The sequence below is a fragment of the Zootoca vivipara genome, chromosome 3 (assembly GCF_965207765.1).
Source record: "Zootoca vivipara chromosome 3, rZooViv2.hap1.1, whole genome shotgun sequence".
Lineage (NCBI taxonomy): Eukaryota > Metazoa > Chordata > Lepidosauria > Squamata > Lacertidae > Zootoca > Zootoca vivipara.
This window is the reverse complement of record NC_142586.1, coordinates 103,999,349-104,021,579: the sequence shown is the minus strand read 5'-3', so window position 1 is coordinate 104,021,579 and position 22,231 is coordinate 103,999,349. Positions and strand designations below refer to the sequence as shown.

The window sequence follows — 22,231 nt, the reverse complement described above, 5'->3', positions numbered from 1 at the left end:
TGGCCAGCATGATAAAGCTGCTTCTGGCGAACCAAAGCAGCACACGGAAACGCCGTTTACCTTCCCGCTGAAGCGATACCTATTTATCTACTTGTACTTTGACGTACTTTCGAACTGCTAGGTTGGCAGGAGCTGGGACCGAGCAACGGGAGCTCACCCTGTCGCAGGGATTCGAACCGCCGAGCTTCTGATCAGCAAGCCCTAGGCTCTGTGGTTTAACCCACAGCGCCACCTGTGTCCCTTTAACTTAGGACTGGACTAATGTCTGCCTGGCAGGCTTAGATGACGCAAGCAGGCAGTGTTGAGTTGCTATTAAAGAACAGCAATTTGCCAGTAATTCAATTTCTACCTTATTTTTCAATGGAACCCACCCACGCCCTGCTCCAATGTACCATATATATGAAGTCCTAAACTACTGCTAATGCACATTATCCGTGGAACAGGGACCCTGGCAAACAGAATACCTTGAATGTTGATTACAGTAGAAGGAAAGGGATGGTCTCTAGGATGTACCTTCCGGAAGACAGGTTGGCCTAGCAAAACGATTGGCAAAAAGTAAAAGATAAGTGGGTTGCTTTGAGTTTCGGTGGCCGGTTTAACACTTGGTGTTGTTAGATTTGGTTAGCTGCAAAGAATCTACTTTGGTGCATGACAACTTCATGTGAGGTTATTGCTATGACAATTTCCCACAGCGGACTCTCAAGCACCGCCTTCCCGCATTTTCAAGAATAAACAGAGCCACGAATGAGGTCCCAGCCAGCCTGCTCAAGTGCTTCAAAAGATTAGACTGCTACTCGTCACCTTTGAAATGGTGGCCTCCTAATGGAAATCTATTTCCAATCACAATTTTGCAGCTTAAGATTTCAAGGAGGGGGAAAAAAATGATTACAGCGAATGGGCACTTGTACATTTTTAATGCAGTCTTTATCATTCTCTTCTTTCCTATGCAGTTCCAATCTTCCCCTGGGCTCCTCAGAGCCATAGCTATGCTGTAGACATTTCTCAGAGAAGTTAACAGAAATGCATACTATTTATAAAGTGCTCCTTTAGCCTCAGGGCTGGCTGCATCTGCTCACCATAACTGCCAAGTTTTCCCTTTTCTCGCGAGGAAGCCTATTCAGCATAAGGGAAAATCCCTTAAAAAAAGGGATAACTTGGCAGCTATGCTGCTCACCTGGTCGATGCTGGTGGAGAAGCAAGGAGTAAAGAGCAGGCAGAGATTAACAGAACTTCACTGAGACATGATGTCTTCAGCAGACATGAAGAGAGCATAAAGGACCCTTGGTAGGTCTGCTTGATAATGCTGTTACTGAGATGTTGACCTTACTCAATGTCAAAAACACCAGCAAGTTCTTAGAATAGGGAGGCTTCTTAAATTGTAAGGGGAAAGCTGCTTCGCAAAAGTTCTGCGGATGGCATACGGGGCAGTGTTTATAAGCAAATGGCTATCTCTATCACAGCATTACATTCTATTTAGGACGCAATCCTATCCACATTTACCTGGGAATAAACCTCACTGGAACTTAATTCAAAGTAAGCGTTAACAAAATTGCCTTGCACAAGTCTAAGATGATCTTGTTTCCAAAGACACGATTTCCCTTACAGATTACTGAAAAATTAAATACCATTTTTGGTGAAAGAAGTGGCTGATGAATCCATTAAGTACTCACTTCTTAAAGACAGTTCTTAAAAACAAGCTCTTCTGCACAAGAGCTCTTCATCTTTAAAAGTAAGAAGTCATCTTACAGGAGAGGCGGAGCTTTAGCAAGGGGAAACTATTTGTAGATTATGCATAAGCCACCTGTGTCTATTATAGACGTTGTTCAAAAATAATTGCTCGGTACTAGGGATGCGTAAAATTCCCCTGTCTTTTTCTGGAATGAGCTAAACTTGGTTGGATTTGGAAGGGGTCCAAAGCTGTTCATTTAAGAGTTCTTCCTCTGTCTGAGCTTCAGGCCTGGTTTTGCTCCAATTGGGGGGGGGGAACAACAAGACCCAGAGACAGGTCTCTCAATTCACTTAGTGAGCCACTGTCTCTACCCTACCTTATGCAAAACTTTCCTTCCAGCAGCAGTGGCAGTACAAAGTGGAGGCCTGCTGCTTTTCATTACACTCCGTCAGGAGTTTCCCAACACACAAACCCTTGGGAATGGTAGTTTGTCAAGGTTTCTGTGAACCTTTGAGCTGCAAGGCTTTGACCCTAATCCAAGGCCCGAGACAAAGTGCTCTACTCTGCACCGCCGCTGGAAGAAGCCAAATAAGAGGCCAAACCTCAAAATGGTGCTGAAAAATATATTCAATAATAATAGTCCCATCAGGACAATAAAATGCCCATTGTGTTTTTGTTGATAACCTTCCTCAGAGTCACAAGACCAAGGTTCTCCTACCAAGACAACGTATCTCCCGTGTGTTGTTATCTGAAATGCATTGGGCCATTTGTTATTTTATTAGGACTATTATTCATAACCATATTTTTCAACACCATTCTGAAGCTTTTAGATGCATCCTACAATTAAATCAGCTGGTAGCTGTGGTGGGCAGATGTTCTGGGGGATGGTGATAATAAGGAAAAAGACTGTGGTGACTTTCAGTGCCATCCTAACCACGCCTTTTCAGGAGTAAGCCGTACTGAATTCAGTGGGGCTTACTCCCAGGTAAGTGGCAGTTAGGACTGCAGCCTTAGTGCTTTGAACTCTCCTGGCTTTTGTTCAGGTGTTATATTTTGATGCAAAGGCAGCTACAGATAACTTGGCACAGAGGCCCTTGGAACAGTCAGTACAAGACCATGATTTGATCTACGATATCCCTTGGCTGTTATGCCAGGAGCCATGTTGCCAGCAAAGCTGCTTAAAGAGCACGAAAGAATCTTAAACTCACTGCCATCCTCTAGGTCTCTAGAGCTCTGTATTATGCTTTCAAATTGTTACCCGCAAATCACTGGATTTTTAAAAAAAGTCTTACTCTGTTGTCCAGAAACGTGTGATGTTAAGTGTGTCGGAAAGAAATATCACACCACTGCATCAAACTTGGTTTACACACTAGTTACTTAGTACGTGGGTTTAGTGTTAATCTCAGTTTGCATGAAAGAAATCAAGATGTCCTACCGTTCAAACGTTTCCCTTGATTACGAAAACAAAAAAAATAAGCCAAGATGTTAGCAAATGGAAAACAGACTGCCATCTTCTTCAAATATCCAAGCTGGGTTCATTGACGGGGAATGTTTTCTACGCCAGCACTACAATTTTAATCTGTAAAAGCCGCTTTTAAACTTTTCAGCTTGGGTTCCTCTTCTGGTTTGGGAGTTCAAAACATGCAACCATATACAGTCCTTTGCAATACCCCCATATTCCTTTGCAATGTTGCAGAGGTTCTTGGGGTGCAACTCTTCCTTTAGTTCACTGTTTCCTAAAAACATACCTTCCCCATGCAACGGCTTGGGTGATTTATGCAAGTAGGCTGGCTTTGCACTTTTGAGAAAGGTCTTGGACTTTTTTTTCTGAATTCAGCCGCACCTCTTATTGAGTTCCATACTGATCCTTCTAGTAGCTATGCATCCTTTCCTCATTACATAACTTTCTGTTTTATTTTGTTTTTGAAAATGCTTTTGTGGGTCTTTGGACCAAAATAAAGAATGTATGTACAGTATGTAACTTGCTTTGAGCTTTTATTTTTTAAAAAGCTATCAGAGAAAGGCAATATGCAAGTATGTAACACTTTTACAATCAAAGCATAAAAGTGATCAGTTCATTGCAGAACTGCTTCCACAACATCCCCAATCAAATTTAAAAAATGGGTGATAAAAAAGGAACGAGAAGTGCTCATTATTTAAATGGTACAGTACAAATTCAGGAAACTCCCCTGGTGGAGGCATTCATGTCCTGTTTCATTCTAGTGTGATGTTTGCCTCTCTTTCATCACAAAAGGTGAAAAGAAATACCATATGTTCATTACCATAATACAACTATTAACATTTGATTGTCCTGGGTAGGAGTCCCCACCCCCCTGCAATGGCTTTAGGACAAAGAGGTGGGAGCCCATCTCTTTCTGTATTCATATTTGAATATATGCATTGGGTGAATGGGTAATGATTCTGTGGAGTGAAAATTGGGATTCATGTTAAAGTTGCATAATATTTTAAGTATATGGAACTATCACATGAATCCCAATTCATGTTATAAACAGTGTACACTGTGTACACATTACTGGCTTAAAACATAGTTGGGCCATTGTAAACTGGTTGATTCATTTAATGGACAACTAACCGAAACTTGCTGTTTACAGAAAAACAACAGCAGTTCTGAGCTGCTTCAGGAATGATGTCATCTACTTTGTTGAGTCACTGCTCTGGTTTGCACTTAACTCCAAGCCATGGTTTGCTAACTTGATCATCTCAACCCAGCCCAGCAGCTAAACCATGGTTTATTAACCATGAGCCAACTATGCTCGTATAAGCCATGGTTTGCTGCTGGTTTATAAACATTGCTTAATGTGTGTACTAAGCCAAGGTAAACCTGTATGAATTTTAGTTAATCATGGGTCACAAATGTTATTCCTTTTTCCATACAGCCTTCTTAATCTTAAAGAGCTATGAAAGGCATTAAATGGTACTAATGCTTTGATGTGAGTCTGTTTAATATTATATATCTTAAAAGGAAAGGGAATAAGCAGTAGAAGAACCTAATTTTCCACATGGAAACATACATTCAGAAGACAGCAAATTAATAATAATAATAATAATAATAATAATAATAATAATGAAAAAGCCATACCTGTAATTGTGAAGCCACCTAGAGGAATAGCAAAATGGAAAGAGAGAAAAAGGAAGCAAATTAGCATCCGTTGCTTCACATCACATGTCAACTATAAAATTCTACCCTAAAGTTCCCTACAGGAAATGCACTCAATTGGATCAGGCAAAAATGCCAAAACATGTGTCGGTGTGTGTGGTTTATCCTAATTTCAAATGTGTGAAAACGAGAAAATTTCAAAAAGTCCAGATTTGGTTGAAACATTTTATTCCCTGTTCAATTAAGGCCAAGATTAGATGCTACAAAAAATAAAATATGCAGCCCTACACTCTCCTCTTTGCTATCCTGGTCACTTTTTGGATTTCAAAATGTGTGGTATGACATCACGGTGATGTGAAAGTCCCCACCCACAGCTCCACTTCATTAGCTGTTCCACTTCATTGGCTGGAAGATCACAACACAGCGCGGTCACATCACGTTTTGTTTTACCTGGTCTTTCTGGCGGAGACAGGTTCACAAAACTCAAGGCTGCTGCTTTAGTGACTGCTGTGCATCACTGTCATCACCAGAGAACACCCCAGGAATATATCTTATTTGGAAAATTACTGCTTCTTACATCTTGGTTTCAAAACTTATGGAGAAGCCCTAGCACAGAGTACAAGACTTTGCATGCAGAATCCTCAACAGGGTTTCAGTTGTGTGTTTACTTCAGCTCCTAGCATCTCTAGTTAAAAACTCCAGCCTGAGATCTTGGGAGTATTAGCAGATGCAGCTCCCCAATGGCATGATTCAGTATTAGGAAGCTTCCTGTTTTCTTTTTTGAACTCCCACTCCAACACTAAATATGCCTTCTCATTTCAGCCTCAACTGTCCTCCTATTTGTAGAAATAGACAAAGGCGCTTAGAGGATGCTATGCTATCTGTTACAGATTCTAGTCTTCTCTAAAGCACTATGCCGAACTTCCTACGTTCCTTCACACTCTGTTGTCATGGTGCCCATTCAAGTGAATGAAGCAACTCCTTTGGGGAGTGGTGTGTGTAGGTGAGCTGCACATTTCCTGTACCCGATTAGCTGGGTATGAATAAGTGATCCGATTCCAAACCACTCCACTCATTGGCCCACGAGATACGAACCTGACTCCACAGTATAGCCTTCATGACCGCATTTAGGTTAGCGTGCACTTCGTAAGATGCAACAGGATTGAGTCACCAAAGGAACCTCAGGTTTATCTTTCAAATGTCCCACCACTATCATTGGGGATTTCATTTAAGAGGAATCTCTCCTGCATGAACACCACAGGAATTAATGGGAATGCTTGGGGGCTCCCAGGCGCGTAGCAAGGGAGGGGCGATGGGGGCGGTCCGCCCCTAGCTCCACTCTGGCGGGGGTAGCACGTGGGGGCAGCATGCGGGGGCAGCACCCCTGCCCCGCCCCTGGCCTCCTCCGCCCGAGGAGGAAGAAGCAGAGCGTGCTACGGAGCGGGTTGCTGCCGGGCGGCGGTGCCAAACCGCAAGCAAGCCTCTCTGTGGCTTGCTCACAGTTTTCCGGCGCCGGCACCACCTGGCGGCAACCCGCTCCATAGTGCGCTCTGCTTCAGAGCGTGCCGGCCAAGCAGAGCAGCAGCGCCAACCCGGATGGACTGCGCAAGTGCAGACACGCGCAGTCCATCCGGGGTCATCCTGGTGCGCGCCAAGTGGCACCGTTCGCCACTGGGGGCTCCTACACAGTGCTCACTCATTTGAGCTGAAACCAGGGCCTACCTATGAGTTGCAAACAACTGTGTGCTTCAAACTCCCAGCACCGCTTTTTAAAACAAGAAGCAGCTTTGGGAAAGGGGGATTTAGAATGAAAAACTGGCAAAAGGAGAACATACTTAACCTGTATCTGGCTAATGATTTCTCTGTTCCAAATAGCGTCCCTCAACAGGATTTCAGTTGTGTGTTTACTTTTGCAAAGGTCCTGGAACCTCTCATTTCAGCAGAGTCTCATGTACCAAAAGGAATAATTCTTTGGTCACAAAAACCAGTGAGCGTTTCCACTTGAGCAATTTCTGTAATGGGCTGTAATATATTCTCTTAACTGATCCAAAAAAACGACTTTCCCTCAATTGGCATATGAAAATCAGTGTCCACCACCTTCCCCCAAAATGGATGTACAATATAGCTTAAAGAAGACCTATTGTGCCATTCTGCAAAGTGAAAGTTAAAGAAAAATAGATCTCTCCCCTTCCTTAATGTATCAGAAGAAACCCTGGATAAAATTTGAATCTTGGCCTGTTTAATCTGTGCATCTGCCAAAAGGCTTTCTGGAGATGAGATGTTTCAACCAATTACCATACAATTGACCTAAGATGTCTCATCTTTTCGCATCAGATCTTTAATACCTTGATTTCAGTCTGAGGGCACACTGAATCCAAGGGATTACTTCAAAATCAGCAGATATGGAAAATAAATTTAAGTAAGAAACATGAAATCAATTACTTTCATTTAGTTAAACTGCATTATTAATCTTTTTTTAAAAAAAGAAACATTTGAGAGCACAAAAATAAAGTAATAGAACAACCAACTTACATAAAGTACATCGATTGACTGGAAAAGAAATGGAAAAGAAATACAAGAAATGGAGTGCTTACCAAGCTCATTCAACAACAGGGCTGTGGAGAAGGCACAGAGGGACAAATACAGAAGAAGAAGAAGAAAAGACAATGAGCAATGAAATTAAAGGGAACATCTACAGAAAGGCTCCAGATCCAGAAGGCCAGAAAATGCAGATCTGTAAAGCTGCAGGACATTGTTACTACAAAGGAAAAGAGCATGAAAAATAATGGAAGAGAGAAACATTTCATGGGGGTGGTCTGTGAAATGGTGGAGGAATATTAGATGCACGGTTATTTAATATATTAGCTGTGACAAACCTTTAAAAAAAAATACATTCGATGCACCCAGTGTTTAGATTCTACTCTTTTGATCCTTATTTGGATCTTAATTCTGTATCGATTTACAGCTCTGCCAAAAGTTTGAGGAAAGAATATGTTCCATTGGATTCCTGTGGGAGTTTGCTTCCTTCTTGGCCTTTTAAAAATTATTTTTAAGAAGTCGTTGGTCTATCTAAAATTATAGGATGGGAAAGAGTGTTTACTACATACGCGTTTCTCACATCTGTTCACATCTGTGGGCCTTTTGTGCAATACTACATCCTCAGAGTGTTTGTTACTGTGTCAGGGAGTCCCTTGGGCACTGCGAATGTGGCAAAAGGGATAGGGCAGGCATCCCCAAAACTGCGGCCCTCCAGATGTTTTGGCCTACAACTCCCACGATCCCTAGCTAACAGGACCAGTGGTCGGGGAAGATGGGAATTGTAGTCCAAAACATCTGGAGGGCCAAAGTTTGAGGATGCCTGGGATAGGGCAAGCAGGGGGTGGGGTGGGGAATGAGGAAGTCCCAAAGTGTGAGCTGAAAACCCCCGAGAGCATCCCCAGGCAACGGTACCCTGATGGTAAGGAGGAATTCACCCTTGGAACCAAAGAATCCTGAAACACCTTGAAGACTAAATAATGCACTACACTGCGAGCTTCTTACAATGTGTGAAAAATCAGCTGTAAATGTGGTTATGCTGGTTTTAAAGATCATTTCTCGCTGTCCTTCCTACAAAATCTTGGCTAGTGATTCTGTGAAGGGGCTATGGAACTCTAGCCAGGAATTTGTCCTCAGTCCCTTACACAAAAACAACAACAACAACAACAACAACAACAACAACAACAACAATCCATTCCCAGAGCTCTGGGGGAAGGCCACAAGAGTTTCAAGACTTTAAAAACAAGCTTTGCATTGATAGCAAGGGTGTGAAATAAAACTACGAGTATTTCGATGCTCCGTCTCAGCTTGTGCTCAGTGGAAAGCTGGTAAGTAAAACGGGGAGGGAATAATGTGCTCTAATGTTCCTGCAAGCATCCCTGGAGGAAAAGCAAAATGCGTTTAAAAACAACCCTTCCAAAACAGGTTGCTTGGTTGTCTAGTAATAAAACCAACCCCGGGGGCTTCTGTTCCCAGTTTTACAGTGGTACCCATGTGTGTACAAAGATGTCCAGCTATTCTATGGTTGCAGACAGACGATAGTTTTTAAAGAAGTTGAAAGTGGCTCGAAAGAGTCTTTGTTCACTGTGGTGTACACTATGCTGGATGGAACTGATGAGACACCAACTTGGCGAAGGCTCGGGAACATAGACATCTCTTTTGTCCCATTGTTGCCTCTAGTCAAATATGCTTTGACGTGTTTCTGAAACAATAAAAAGCCTGCAAAACCTAACTGAGCAGAAGGGAAAGTGAGATGAGCATATAATGCTACAAGCGGTGAATCCTCCTTTTAAACGAGTCTCCTTCTGAGCAAACAATTTTTTGTGACTATTAATTGCTCAGTAACACATATCTGGAAGGAAGGGGCTGGCTTCTGGCATGAGGTTTGAGGAGGGTTCTGGTTTGCTCTGCATTTTGGAGCAAATGTTCCCATTGCACACCTTCTTGAGACTCTCATGTGGATTGGAAGACTGACCTGAGGATTGAGCCATTTAATCAGCAGGTTGAACCATGCATGCATCTGCACTGTATTTGCAAGGTGGTTCATTTCAACTTCTAACACATTTTAAGTGCCCTTAGAGCAGCTCTGTGGCCTCACAGTAAAGAAAGCCTTTTTAAGATGCTTTCAAGAATTGACTGGGGAATTGTACGGGAAAAACATGGCCACGCCATTTCCATTTATTTATTTTCTTCTTAAAGTGCACCCATAAACAGGACAGAAGTGATCCAGTTTTTTTTGGGGGGGGAATGAAGGCAGCAAGGAATGGAAATATGATGATCCATCCATCCTTATTCCAGCATATGAAGAGAGACTTGTGGGTGAACACTGCCTTCTTACAAGGGTAGATCTCTCTCCTGTATGGAATGGTTATATTAGAAGTAGGTCTGAGCTGGCTTAGGCAGAAGAGCAAGAGACTCTTAATCTGAGGGTCATGGGTTCGAACCCCACTTTGGACCAAAGCTTGCAGCAGAGGACCCTTCAAACACTATGATTCTATGATAGTTCTAGAGGCTGCAAGCTTTCAAAAAAGAAGGTTGGGCTAGGTGACCCAGTGATTACCTTTCAGTTTTATAATTCTTTCTCATCGTTCAAAGCCCCCTATAAGAAAGGGAGGGGGACGGCGGCATCTCTCTGCCAGTCTAGATACCTCTGATGAAGCATTAGAGAGGAACTCACAGATCTACAAGCAGCTTTTCAGAGTCTCCTCGGGAGACCTACTCCACAGTTTGAGATCTACGGCTGTACTGCTGAATTTTCTGCATCAATGCTTCTTTTTATCCTGGAAATGCTGGATTGTTATAATTGCAAGATCACCTTGTTTGATTTCAGGATGTATACTTAGTTTATGGCTATACTATGCAGTAGAGCCATATGTTGTAAATTATTTTCCCTTTTGCAAAAGCAAAACAATTCCACTTAACTCCTGTTTTATTCAAAGTCCGGATGTTTAAGGTGAGCAGGGCAGGAGAGGGTTCCTTGTAAAATACATCTGTGGCTGATTTTGAGAAACTTTTATGTGACTTAGAGATAGGTAAAGGGACCCCTGACCATTAGGTCCAGTCGTGACCGACTCTGGGGTTGCGGCACTCATCTCGCGTTATTGGCCGAGGGAGCCAGCGTACAGCTTCTAGGTCATGTGGCCAGCATGACAAAGCCACTTCTGGCAAACCAGAGCAGCACATGGAAATGCCGTTCACCTTCCCGCTGTATTTATCTACTATTTATCTATTTGCATTTTGACGTGCTATTTAATAATAATAATAATAATAATAATAATTTATTATTTATACCTCACCCATCTGGCTGAGTTTCCCCAGACACTCTGGGCGGCTTCCAACAGAACAGAACAGAACATTAAAATGCAATAATCGATTAAACATTAAAAGCTTCCCTAAACAGGGCTTCCTTCAGATGTCTTCTAGAAGTCTGGTAGTTTTTGGACATCTGGTGGGAGGGCTAAGCTCTTCTCTCACTCTTCTCTATCTGTATTTTTTCTCTGCATTGAAAGCAAAGCCAGCTCTAGGGGGCTGGCAAAAAAGCCTATGGTGGTCCCCAGTGCTTTTTTTCCCTTCTAAAAAGGTGTTTAGGGGTACTCTCATTTTCCTACTCCTATTGAAATACTGCCCCCAGCTCCGTCTTAAGCGCCCCTGTCGCCATGGTGCGCCGGATCTCTCCGGCGCCCTTCCACCCCGTTTCCCGGCGCGGTGGGCGGGTGGGCGGGGCGCTGCTGCGCGGTGGGCGGGTGGGCAGGCACAGCGCGATCTCTCCGGTGCCCTCCCGCCCCGTTTCCCAGCGCGGTGGGCAGGTGGGCGCCGCGTGCAGCTGACCGGCGAACCGGCCGGCCAGCGGGCGGGCGCAGCTCGCGGTGCCCTCCTGGCGGGCCGGCACCATGGTGCCCTGCACCACCGGGGGTCTACGACGAGCCGGCCCTAACTGCCCCTCAATGAGGCCAAACATAGATTCACAAAACGTTTAGGGCAGGCATCCCCAAACTGCGGCCCTCCAGATGTTTTGGCCTACAACTCCCATGATCCCTAGCTAACAGGACCAGTGGTCAGGGAAGATGGGAATTGTAGTCCAAAACATCTGGAGGGCCGAAGTTTGGGGATGCCTGGTTAAGGGGTATGTGCTAAACTGGTGGTCCCTCTCTCACGTCAGTGGCCACCGGTGGGCCTGCTTGTTGGTGATGGTGGGCTGCACTTGGATTCTGAGTAGCACAAACTGGCTGGCTCCAGCTCTAATTTTAATGTCGCATAATGCCTGAGAATGCAGATACATTAGGGGCACTGGGGGAAGTTAAAGGGGCGACTAGAGTCTGCCACTCAGCACTGCTATGAGCAATGAACTGAATGGGTTGTTTTTTTAAAAGGTGGGTATAGAGTAAGCGTTGTTGGTGCCCTTCCCTGTGACCCTGGCAGCTGCCCAAGGACGCTGGGTGTGGATGGGAACAGATTTCAGACCCACCTCTCCCAAGCTGTTTATGTGCTCCCCTGCTTTCTGGGGGGTAACTGACAATGCTAAAAGTAACAGCTTATTTCCCATGGGTTTTTGCTTTTATGTGGACGTTGCCTCCACAAAGAAGCTTAAAAGCATGACACAGATCTTCATTGCTCTCATCTTCCTCCCTTTCCCCCTTTAATCTGCCACTATCACCCAAGCAGTCATGTCTGTTTCCCTTCAGTTATACTTGGGAAAGCTAAATAAGGATTTCCTTTATGATGGATCGTAAGAACACTTTTTCAGGGAAATTCTGCTTTAGGTCACCCAGTCGCTGCTCACCTTAACCAGCCGGAAATGGAAGCTGTTATCTGTAAATTGCCAATCATCACTGTTGGAATGGAAAAAAGGTCTGCAAGCTAACTGCAATATTGAGCTACAATTGCTTCATCAAACAGGATGATTCAAATTGGTGGAAATATAATCCAAGTAGGTTTGGCTAACGTCCACAATAATTGGATAAATTCTCAGGTGCAATGAATCTTGACATATTTTGAAATTTATCTAGGATTGCACTATGTGATCCTCATACAATTCATTGACACTGTATGGTATATTCTTGCTCTGTTGGTTTATTGTATTGCCTGGCAATGCTGTTAATATATATGGGCATCCTAGTTAATATTATTCACTGCTGGCAACGCCACAACATGTGGGAACGTGTTACAATCTAGTAAAATAGGTTCACAATGCCAGGGGGAGCCACACCTTCTCAGGGAAGTCTTCCTCACACTTCAGGTTTATTCTCACATTCTGCTCTTAATGAGGAAACATGTGAATTGAAACTCACCACTTTGCCTGTTGCAACCTCTGGAGGAGGAGTTAGGGGTAGTCTGAAAGTCTGTTTTGCAGCAGCGGTAAAGGTAAAGGGACCCCTGACCATTAAGTCCAGGTGTGACCGACTCTGGTGTTGCGGCGCTCATCTCACGTTATTGGCTGACGGAGCCGGCATACAGCTTCCGGGTCATGTGGCCAGCATGACAAAGCCGCTTCTGGCAAACCAGAGCAGCACATGGAAACGCCGTTTACCTTCCCGCTGTAGCGGTACCTATTTATCTACTTGCACTTTGACGTGCTTTCAAACTGCTAGGTTGGCAGGAGCTGGGACTGAGCAATGGGAGCTCACCCCGTCACGGGGATTCGAAGTGCCGACCTTCTGATCAGCAAGCCCTAGGCTCTGTGGTTTAACCCACAGCGCCACCCGCATCCCTTGAAACAGCAGTAGCAGTAGCTGCTGCTTAATAATTATCACACTGCATCTTGCCCTTTCTCCAAGGAGCTCAGGGTGGCATAGATGGAGTTATCCTGTTTTATGCTCACAATAAGGTAGGTTAGGATGAGAGAAGGGGGGGGGGTTGGATGGATGTGGATATTCCATAATATCCAGGATCCCACCCCCTGCACCGTGATCATTGGCCTGAAACAGACGGACGGAAGAGAGAAGTCTGAGGCATTGTACAGTTAATTCGCTGTGTCTGACTTCAACACAAAGGCTACCACTACATGTGGTGTGTAATATACATATAGTTTGGGCCTCATTAAGAAGATACTGTGGAAACTCGACCTGTGAGAATGATACTTGGTTATAATATACCTAATGGTTATCATAAACCCTATGTCCTATTATTTGGATTTTATATTATTCACTTCAAAGGGCCCGTTATATTATTTATTTTTTACGATGTATTTAAGTGGGACGTAATAAGCAGCAGGAATGTCATCATTTTTATTTCTTTTCAAAAAAAGGAAGAGAGAGAGAGAAACTAAATTAAAACTGCTGAACTTTGACAGAGGCCAGGGGCAAGCTAAGTGGAAGCCAAGTCAGAAAGTTGTGAGAGGAGAGAAACATAATCAGAGGAAGAAGTCCCCAGTTTCTTGTGAGCTGCCTGGGTTTGCTCTCACACCTTTCATTCCTCTTCGGATCCATATTGGTTCCTCAAGCACAAGGTAGAAACTGCACTCTTTCTCATATTCCTCTCGGTCAAGTATTCTAAGGGTAATGTATTTCCTGTGGGGAAACAAGACAAAGGCAAAACAAATGGTTGGCTTTACACACACACACACAAGCACACACATGCTTTTAAGTCTGACCAGTCGAGGTAGCGGCAGTCTGCAATGGCAATGGAGGGGAACACACTGCCACACATCCCTCTTTTATGTATGTAAAAGAGCAGAAAACCTCCGTTCCAGAAACTTCCTTGTCTGATTCCGTTTGGTTAAGAACCCCCTCACAAAGTTAGCTTTGCATTCAGGTAGACCCAAGGAGGATTGGATTCTAATTACATCAGTGTCATTATTTTATCTCAAGCATAAGTCTCTGAATCTTGAGCGATTAAGGCAGTTTATTCAAACAACCTATAAGGCAGATAAGGGTGAGGCATGAGCCCTTTTCAGACGTTCATTCTATGGAGAAGGAATGTGTGTGACGGTAAGAACCTTAGCAGGTTCTCCCCACAACCCATGTGAACACATTAGACTGTCTGAATCCAGCCCTCATTCACAAAACCTGCTACTCACCTTTTTTTGCCCCACACGGGTGTTCATTCTCCAGAGAATGAATGCCTGAAAGGAGTTATAACACCATTTCCTCAAAGCCACCCATTTAGCTTCATGGCAGAACACAGATTTGTCACACAGTACGGTGCCCTGGACCTCAGACAAGAGGGAAAAGGCTCTCGCTTGCCATACCAGCATTGAACATAGGTTAAATACTGGTTGTTCTGCTGAACTAAATAGAATTTAAATCAACCAGATGCTACTCTTTCCAAGATTGTGCCTGCATTTTACAGCAAATGGAAAACTTGAGCTCCGGACATTCTAGCAACAGCCTCTGTGGCCAGTGACTCGGCTCTCTGCCCCTTTACATAGATAATGGAATGTGTGTTTTTGAGACTCCATGAATGGGAATGTGCCAGGCATCCATGAGTGATCAAGTCAGGTGCATACAGGTAGGGCTCATCCCCACACAGCCGTCCTTTTCACCTTTCTTTTCACTCATCTCCACCAGACGGGGCTCCCCAATCTCAACGTAGAACGTCTTGTTTTTCTCATACTCCTCATCATCAATTACTTTGATTGATACCACTTTGCTGAAACAGAGAAGGAGAAGGAGAAGAAGAATACAGATTCAAGAGTAAGGCGAGGGAAGTAAGAAAAGAAAAGAAAGGGGGGGGGAGTAAAAGCAAAGAGGAAACTGCACAAATTCAAGGACAAAATCAGTGGGTTATTGCACCATGCACTTGAAATGATGGCATTCTATGTTAGTAATATGCAACAGCTCACAAATGCCTCTGCAAAATCCACAACTGCATGGGCTAATTTCTTGAAGAACGTAAGAAGTGACCTACATTGGTTGTATACCACTTTAGCTGACCTGGCATCTCCCGAGGAACCCTGGGAACTGGAAGGCTGATGGGGATGCTCCAAGCTGCATTAGACAGCACTTGCTACTCTCTAAGTTAGGAAGCCAGACGGGGTTTTAAAATGTGGGTATGCTTCTGTATTGCCTACTTTTGCTCTACATCCTCTTAAGTTATGTTTCCAATGGAGGGGAGTGTAGGATCTGCAAGTCGGGATATGTCATCAGGGCACTGCTGCTTCACAGTCAGATCATGTGATGTTGGGGAAGGGCAATAGCTCAGTGGCAGGGCACCTGTGTTGTACGTAGAAGGTCTCAGTTCAGTCCCCAGTATCTCCAGGGAGGTCTGGGAAAGATTCCCTGTCAGAGAGCAGCTGCCATTGAAATCCAAAGGCCTTGCTCCCAAGTGAACATGTTTAAGATTGCGCTGCTCATTCGGCTTCCACATGCTAAGTGCAAAATATTCAGGCTGCACCAAAAGAAAGCTGTTTAGCGTGACTTACTGCCAGTTAAGCATGCACAGCATTGCAGTCTAAGGCTTGGTACGCCTTAGCAGCTTAAAATGCAGCGAGCTCATTCCCCCATCCCCGTATTTCAAGTCACATTTGCACATTGCTGCACACATCAGACAGAGGGCAGGGATGTTTTCACCCAATGCACATTACCTGTTTGTTTCTCTGTGCCAGCAACTGCCCCCTCCCTCCCCAAACTCCTATTCATGAAGCTGCCATCTGTGCATGCACAACGGTTATCTCAAATGTACACACCCCACTTAACTGCAAAGTGAATGTGGCCTACATTTTCAAATAGGATGAGGGGAAACACATAAAACAGCAGGATTTCTCAAGGAACTACAGGATAAGTATGGATTGTGGCTAACACCACGGGTACACAGTTTCAAAAACCAGTGGCGCGAGTGCATTGGACCCAGAGTTAACAGCAATGTGTACAAAGCCTAAGGCTCCACAATCGCCCCCGTAATCCACCCAAAGACAAATGGAACACTGGGGCCCTTTTCATCATGTTCAGCAATATTTTATCTTCCCACCCACATTTTAACATCCGATTTGAAAAAGATAAGTGTTCTGGTGCATGAGAAATCTTGCTCACAACTCTGTAGACTGCAGTAGGAGTTTTGCCCTGCTGTTCCTTCTGAATCTGTTTTTTCTTCCTAAGCAAACTGGGTTGTGAAGAATGCAAATAGCTGCAAACTGCTCTGGGGCATCCACTACATTTCTTGTGGCATGTAAGCGGGAAGCATCCGCTTGGTGCACAGAACACCTCAGGTAAGGCTAGGAGAGGCCCTGTTTGAAATACTGAAGATGGACTAATGAGCTGACTTCGTATAGGGCAGCTTCCTGTGTTCCTAAATCGAGCCTCTTCATCAAGAGGATCTAAGCCTAAATTGCTTTATCCACTTTTCTTTTCTTTCCTACTTAAAAGGAAAACGGAAAAGAAGTAGCAGTGCCACAGGTGAGTTGGATAATCAGAAATTCTCAGGATAGATTATGGCAGAAAAGGAAACATTCACTCAGAAAGCCATGCTGTATGAGCCACTAATTTATATATCTATACCCATATGTAAACACACTCTATTACCCTAAAACTGATCAGTCAATGCATCCATCCATTAGTGTCTCCATCTCCCACACAAACACAGCAATGGCGCTCAAGGCATGTCAGCCTTATTTTCCAGTCTGCCAGGGGACACTGCTCTTTCCTTGCTCTCTACCCTGCTGTATCTTATGGTATGTCTGATTCTGCACATTATTAACATGGCGCTTCAGAGCTAAACAGCATGTTATCCCAGGTTTCCACTTTGGCGCCCTTTGACTGTCATTCTAGTCTACTGAACTCTCTGTGTGTTTGTGTGTCCGCAGGGTGGGATGGAGTTTTATAAATGGACGGTGAAAATGGGCTTCCTTTCGTTTGATGTGAACACTGAAAACGAGCGTCCCCAGCTACTTCCATAATCAAACTGAAAAGGCCAGGGAGAGAGGATGCAAATGAAGCTGTCCTTGCCAAGAGCTGTTGATATATGCATGAGGATTTTCAGCACAACGGCCTTTAAAAGAACTAGACTTAACTTCCAACAACCAGAAATGTCAAACACCTACCTGGAAAAAAGTAACCTACTTACAATTGCCTTCCCTTTGTATATGTTATGAGGAGTTGTGTGGCAAGTGGGGGGGGGATAGCTCAGTTTTAGAATACTGTTTTAGATGCAGAAGATGCTACTGTGGTTGGGAAGCCCCCTTGGCTGAGATGCCGGAGAGGTGCTGCCAGCCAGAGTAGACAACACTGGGCTAGAGCAGCTTTTCCTCAGGTAGTTTTCGTATGTTTATCTTGTTAATTCTTTATGACAGTTTGGGACCAAACTGTGTGGGCTAATACAACTCTTTAAACACACAGGATGCTGTGGCTCATCCACTATTTTCAAACAAATATAGTTTGCACTGTTTTCCATCCTGTAGTGATAAAACAGGAATGGAGGAGCTTAGGGCAGCCTCAGGGTTTTCGGTAGTGACGGAATCAGGCTGCAAAAGGCATTTTGACAAAGTAAATATGACCTGCTATTTCTAGTTGCTTGAAACTGGTCTCGGGTGTTTTTAAGCATCTGTAAAAATGAATAAAACAGCAAAACAGAGAAGATGGATGTCACAAAATCTGTGCATGAAACCATCTAGTCTGGCCATTCAGTGTTGGCTATAAAAAGATACACCTCAACAAGCTTTCATAGGAAACTATTTATCTATGGCTTTTCACAGTCTGGAAATGCAAAGGGATGCTTGAGAATGGGAGAAATGGCAGGGAGGCAAGTCTGAAGAATACTACTTTGGTCCTCATAGCTGTTGATTTGTTGTTCTTTCTCAAAGAGAAAATTCAATTAGATTTATGTCTGATGCCTTAACAGAGAAGCTTGACCTATCCTCACACCTTCTTATCTTGAAGCACCATCCCAGTACATCCCATCTGTTATGGGAGAATTTATCAATGTAATAAAGGAAAATAAAAAGCTGCATACAGAAAAAGCTCAATTAATACCTGTATAACCTGTCATTCAACCAAGTGACTCTTTCTTGACATAACAGTTTTCTAAAATATACCATTTCTCCCACCTTATGCATAAAAGCGATTCAATTTATAGAGAAGGATGGAGATGTTTATCTCATCAAATGAACTCTGTGGCTTGCAAGGATTTCTTGCCATTAAACACACACACACACACACACACACACACTGCAAATGTCCCACTGTCTCAGCTACATTGCCCTGTCCCTTCTTCATTATCAAAATATTTTTATTTCTGTTACATCCAGTGTGTGTCGCTGTGGCTGGTGCGTACGACTTCACTCAGATACTTCAGATCCCATCTCAATGTTCCTCTCTTTCCAGCACAACGTTGCACATGGTGCAACTGCGCAAAAGGCTCATTTTAGAAAAACAAACCAAATGAAAAACCTAATGAAGCAAATCTTGGAGGAAGGAGTGCATAGCTACAGAAATCCTGTAAATCAGGCTTCAACAACCTAGTGCAATTTTGGACTCCAACAACCATCAGCCTCAGTCAGCACAGCTATGCTGCTTGGTGCTGTGGTCCAAAACATCTGGAGGGCACCAGGTTGGTGAAGACTGCTGCAAAGACAGTGAAATCAAATGGCACAAGAGATTTGGTGCAGACAGGCTTATATGTTTTCATGAAATATTATATTGCATAAGATGGGAGACTGTCTGCTTGAGCTATCTCAGTTCGTTATATATATATAGGCTTGCATGCTATGGTGCACTCTGTTGTCACATTATCTAGTAGCAGCATTGACAAGACACTAGTAAGGGAATTTTGATTACTGTCACTAATGCAGAAACGCAGGTTGGCTGGGCAACAAATGCCACAGCCTTATAATTAAGACAGTAACATGGAGGCAGGCTTTTTCATTGGTGGCACCAGTATTGAGGGATGCCCTACTTGTTGGAATATGAGAGGCCCATCAGTATTGGCATTCTCTTGAAGACACACCTTGAGCTTGGAAGCTGTTGTCTACCTGTTGGACCTACCTATCTTTTGAATGGTGAATGTATCACCCTTCACCATAGGTTTACAATATGGACAAAATAATACGCAACAAATAATGAACATTAGAACATGGTAACACAGCGAAAACAGTGGTCAAAACAGCAGCAGCCAAACCCACAGTATCTATAAGGAAGCACAAGGAAAGCTGGGATAAAAAACCCAAATTCTGAGAGATGTAGCCTGGGCAGGTCTTTTGTGGTTTTTTTGTTGCTGTTGTGACTATCTTTCTTTTCTGTTGAGGGCTGCAGAAAGCAGGTAGGCATTAATGAATAGAGTATCCAACTTGATTACCTTTGGTTCTATGAAATCGGCCAACGTAGTGTGACTCCCTTCCCATCTACTTTTGAATTTCATCAGAAAGTGCTTTGCTAAGGTTGTTATCAGCACTGCATTCTTCTCTCTTTTCATTATTTAGATCCAACAGCAAAGAACGCATTGTTGGAGAAGCACAAGTACACACAGAGAGATGTGCTTCCTCATACTAAGCCAAAAGCCTATTATGTTTGCCCTTCATGCTTACAATAAAACTCATTTACTCCAAGCAAAAGATAGCTATGAAAAGTTACAAGGCTGTGACATGACTGTGATTGGTTCCCCCCGCCCCATGAATATTTGCAATAGTTTGTTCCATTAATGATCGCTACAGCAATCATTTTATACCAAGGCTGGGGAACATTTTGCAGAGGCGGGAAGCCAAACTGAAATAACGAGAATTCTTGGGCGGGGGACAATCTGCCCTCCAACTCTGATTTCTACTGCACAAACAGACTCCTTCAGTTTCAGATAAAGGGCTCTGCAGGTAAGGAGTCAAGTGCAGGTCAGCCCGAAAGATGCAGGGCTCCGTTGTCAGTGAAGGTAACTCTTTATTCAAGGAAATGGCATACAACTCAGCAACACTTCTCAGTAGGTCTTGCCCCTATGGAGCATTTGCCAGGACTGAAGGTCCCTGCTTTCCATCCCTTCTAAGGCTCCTCCTCTCCCAGAGGTTTCCCAAGCAGTCTCAAACTGCACCTGCCCACCTCTGGCCTCTGTTCCACCCTCCTCATTATCCTGTGTGTTCTTGGAGACAAGGGGGGAGAGGAGCTCATCACAGCAGGAGAGGGAGATTCCCTGGAGCAGCCTTTTGATGCCCCTCCTCTGCTTCAGCCTCGGAGTCTGAACTGCTCCCTGTCCCAGGTTCCTCCTGCTCACTGAACCCTGTTGTCCTTTCTGTATCCAAACCCTCCTTCTCCCTCTGACCTCTCCTCAGTGTCCTGCCACCAGTCCCTAGGCTCTGAACCTTCCTCCTCTGGAGTTTCCCTTGGGCATTCCCTGGCTGTGGCTTCCCACCAATCCTTGTTGCCCAGTCAGTCCCTGACAATCTAAAGAGTGGGGTTAGCATTAAAGCATGGAAATACCTCTCTCACACTCTCACACCTTTGGAAAACAACTTACTTTTCTTTATGAATGGACTGTGTGATCTTGCCCGCAGCTTGCCAGTTAGCCATTTCTGTTTGTTGGCTAGTTTATTGCATTTATATAATACATTTTTTCTCTCCAAGGAGCTCAAGGTGGCATATGTGGCTCTACCCATCCCCCACTCATTTAATTCTCACATCAACCCTGTGAGTTAGGCTGGGTTGGGAGGCAGAGACTGGCCCAAGTTCAACCAGCGAGCTACATGGCAGAGTGAGGATTTGAACTCTGATCTCCCAAGTCCTAGTCCAGGTTAGAGTATGTGCGGATGCCTGATTATCGTCTTCCAAAGCAACTACTCTATTCCGAACTTAAAAATGGGAAGCTCAACAAAAGAGGATTAAAAACTCTCTCAAAGGCAAATCTTTAAAAATGTAGTATAAACACCGACAACTGGGAAAGACTGGCCTACGAGCGCTCCAGTTGGAGAACAGCCTTTCCCAAAGGTGTCATGGGCTTTTGAGACACTTGAACTCAGGATGAAAGGGAGAAACGTGCTAAGAGGAACGTACGCTTGGCAAACCCTCACCATGATCAACTCCCACCTGGAAACCTATGACCCCAATGTGGAACAACGTGTGGATCCAGAATTGGCCTCCACAATCACTTATGGATCCACTGTTAAAACTGTGTTGATGGAAGACAATTTTACTCAGCTATGAGTGATCACCAAAGAAAGACAGATCCCCATTCTACCATGAAACTCATTGGCTGACCTTGGGCTAGCCACTGCCTCTCAGCCTAACCTATGTCACAGGGTATGGTAATAGTTTTTTCCAATTAATAATTGCTACAACAATTATTTTACACCCGGACTGGGTACATTTTGCAGAGGCCAAATTCTAAGAACTATCATTCTTGGAGCTGTGGAACTCTAATCTCCAGCTCTGTACAGCTTCAGGGGTGGCTGTACGGATGCAACTGCTGCATAGTATCACTTTATTAAAATGAAGGAGAAAAAAAGGAGAAGGTGCTATGTTATTAAAACTAACGACAAATGCCAGTGTAGCCAAAGAGGTAAAGGAGGCACACGAGGCTGAACGTTCTTTATCTACGCACCTACAGCCAACACATGGCACTAAATTATGTTTCCAGGCAACTGTGGACTGCTAATTAGGATCAAGAATGAGAAAGCCAATATAACACACCCCCTTCCACATTTTTTTTTAAAAATCATAAAAGAAGATTTCTGTGGAAATGTGTAATAATTCCCTGCCTCCTCGTTTTTACTACAAACAGACATAGATGCAAAGCTGACAACAGCAACTCAGACCTAGACATTTGTGCCAGCAATCTGCCTCCAGAAACCAAACATACCTTCAATAATTCTATAATGCCATTACTTGCAATGGCCTCCTGAAGCTGTTGATGTGCCCTTTCCCCAAACAATTACCGTATTTGCTGGCATAGCTGGAGAGAAACGAACGTCATTTTCAGAGAGCCAAAGTTAATTTGGATCGCTGCCTGCACAAGCTTCCCACTTGCATCTCAAGTAAACAAGTCTTCTAACGGAAGGACTAGTC

At 44.0% G+C, this 22,231-nt stretch overlaps 1 protein-coding gene across 8 annotated transcripts in view; it reads right to left on the bottom strand.

Moving 5' to 3' along the window:
• SLC8A1 (solute carrier family 8 member A1) overlaps nucleotides 1-22,231 on the bottom strand; it is a 290,864-nt gene that overhangs the window by 38,505 nt on the left and 230,128 nt on the right. For 7 of the 8 annotated variants that reach the window (XM_088667389.1, XM_088667387.1, XM_088667392.1 and 4 more), the window contains exons 3-5: nucleotides 13,725-13,828; nucleotides 4,770-4,787; nucleotides 465-533 (exon numbers count right to left, since the gene is read on the bottom strand). In XM_088667389.1, the coding sequence (XP_088523515.1) occupies nucleotides 465-533; nucleotides 4,770-4,787; nucleotides 13,725-13,828 (191 nt within the window). The remainder of the gene's footprint in view (nucleotides 1-464; nucleotides 534-4,769; nucleotides 4,788-13,724; nucleotides 13,829-22,231) is intronic. The other variant, XM_088667388.1, reaches the window with a different exon arrangement.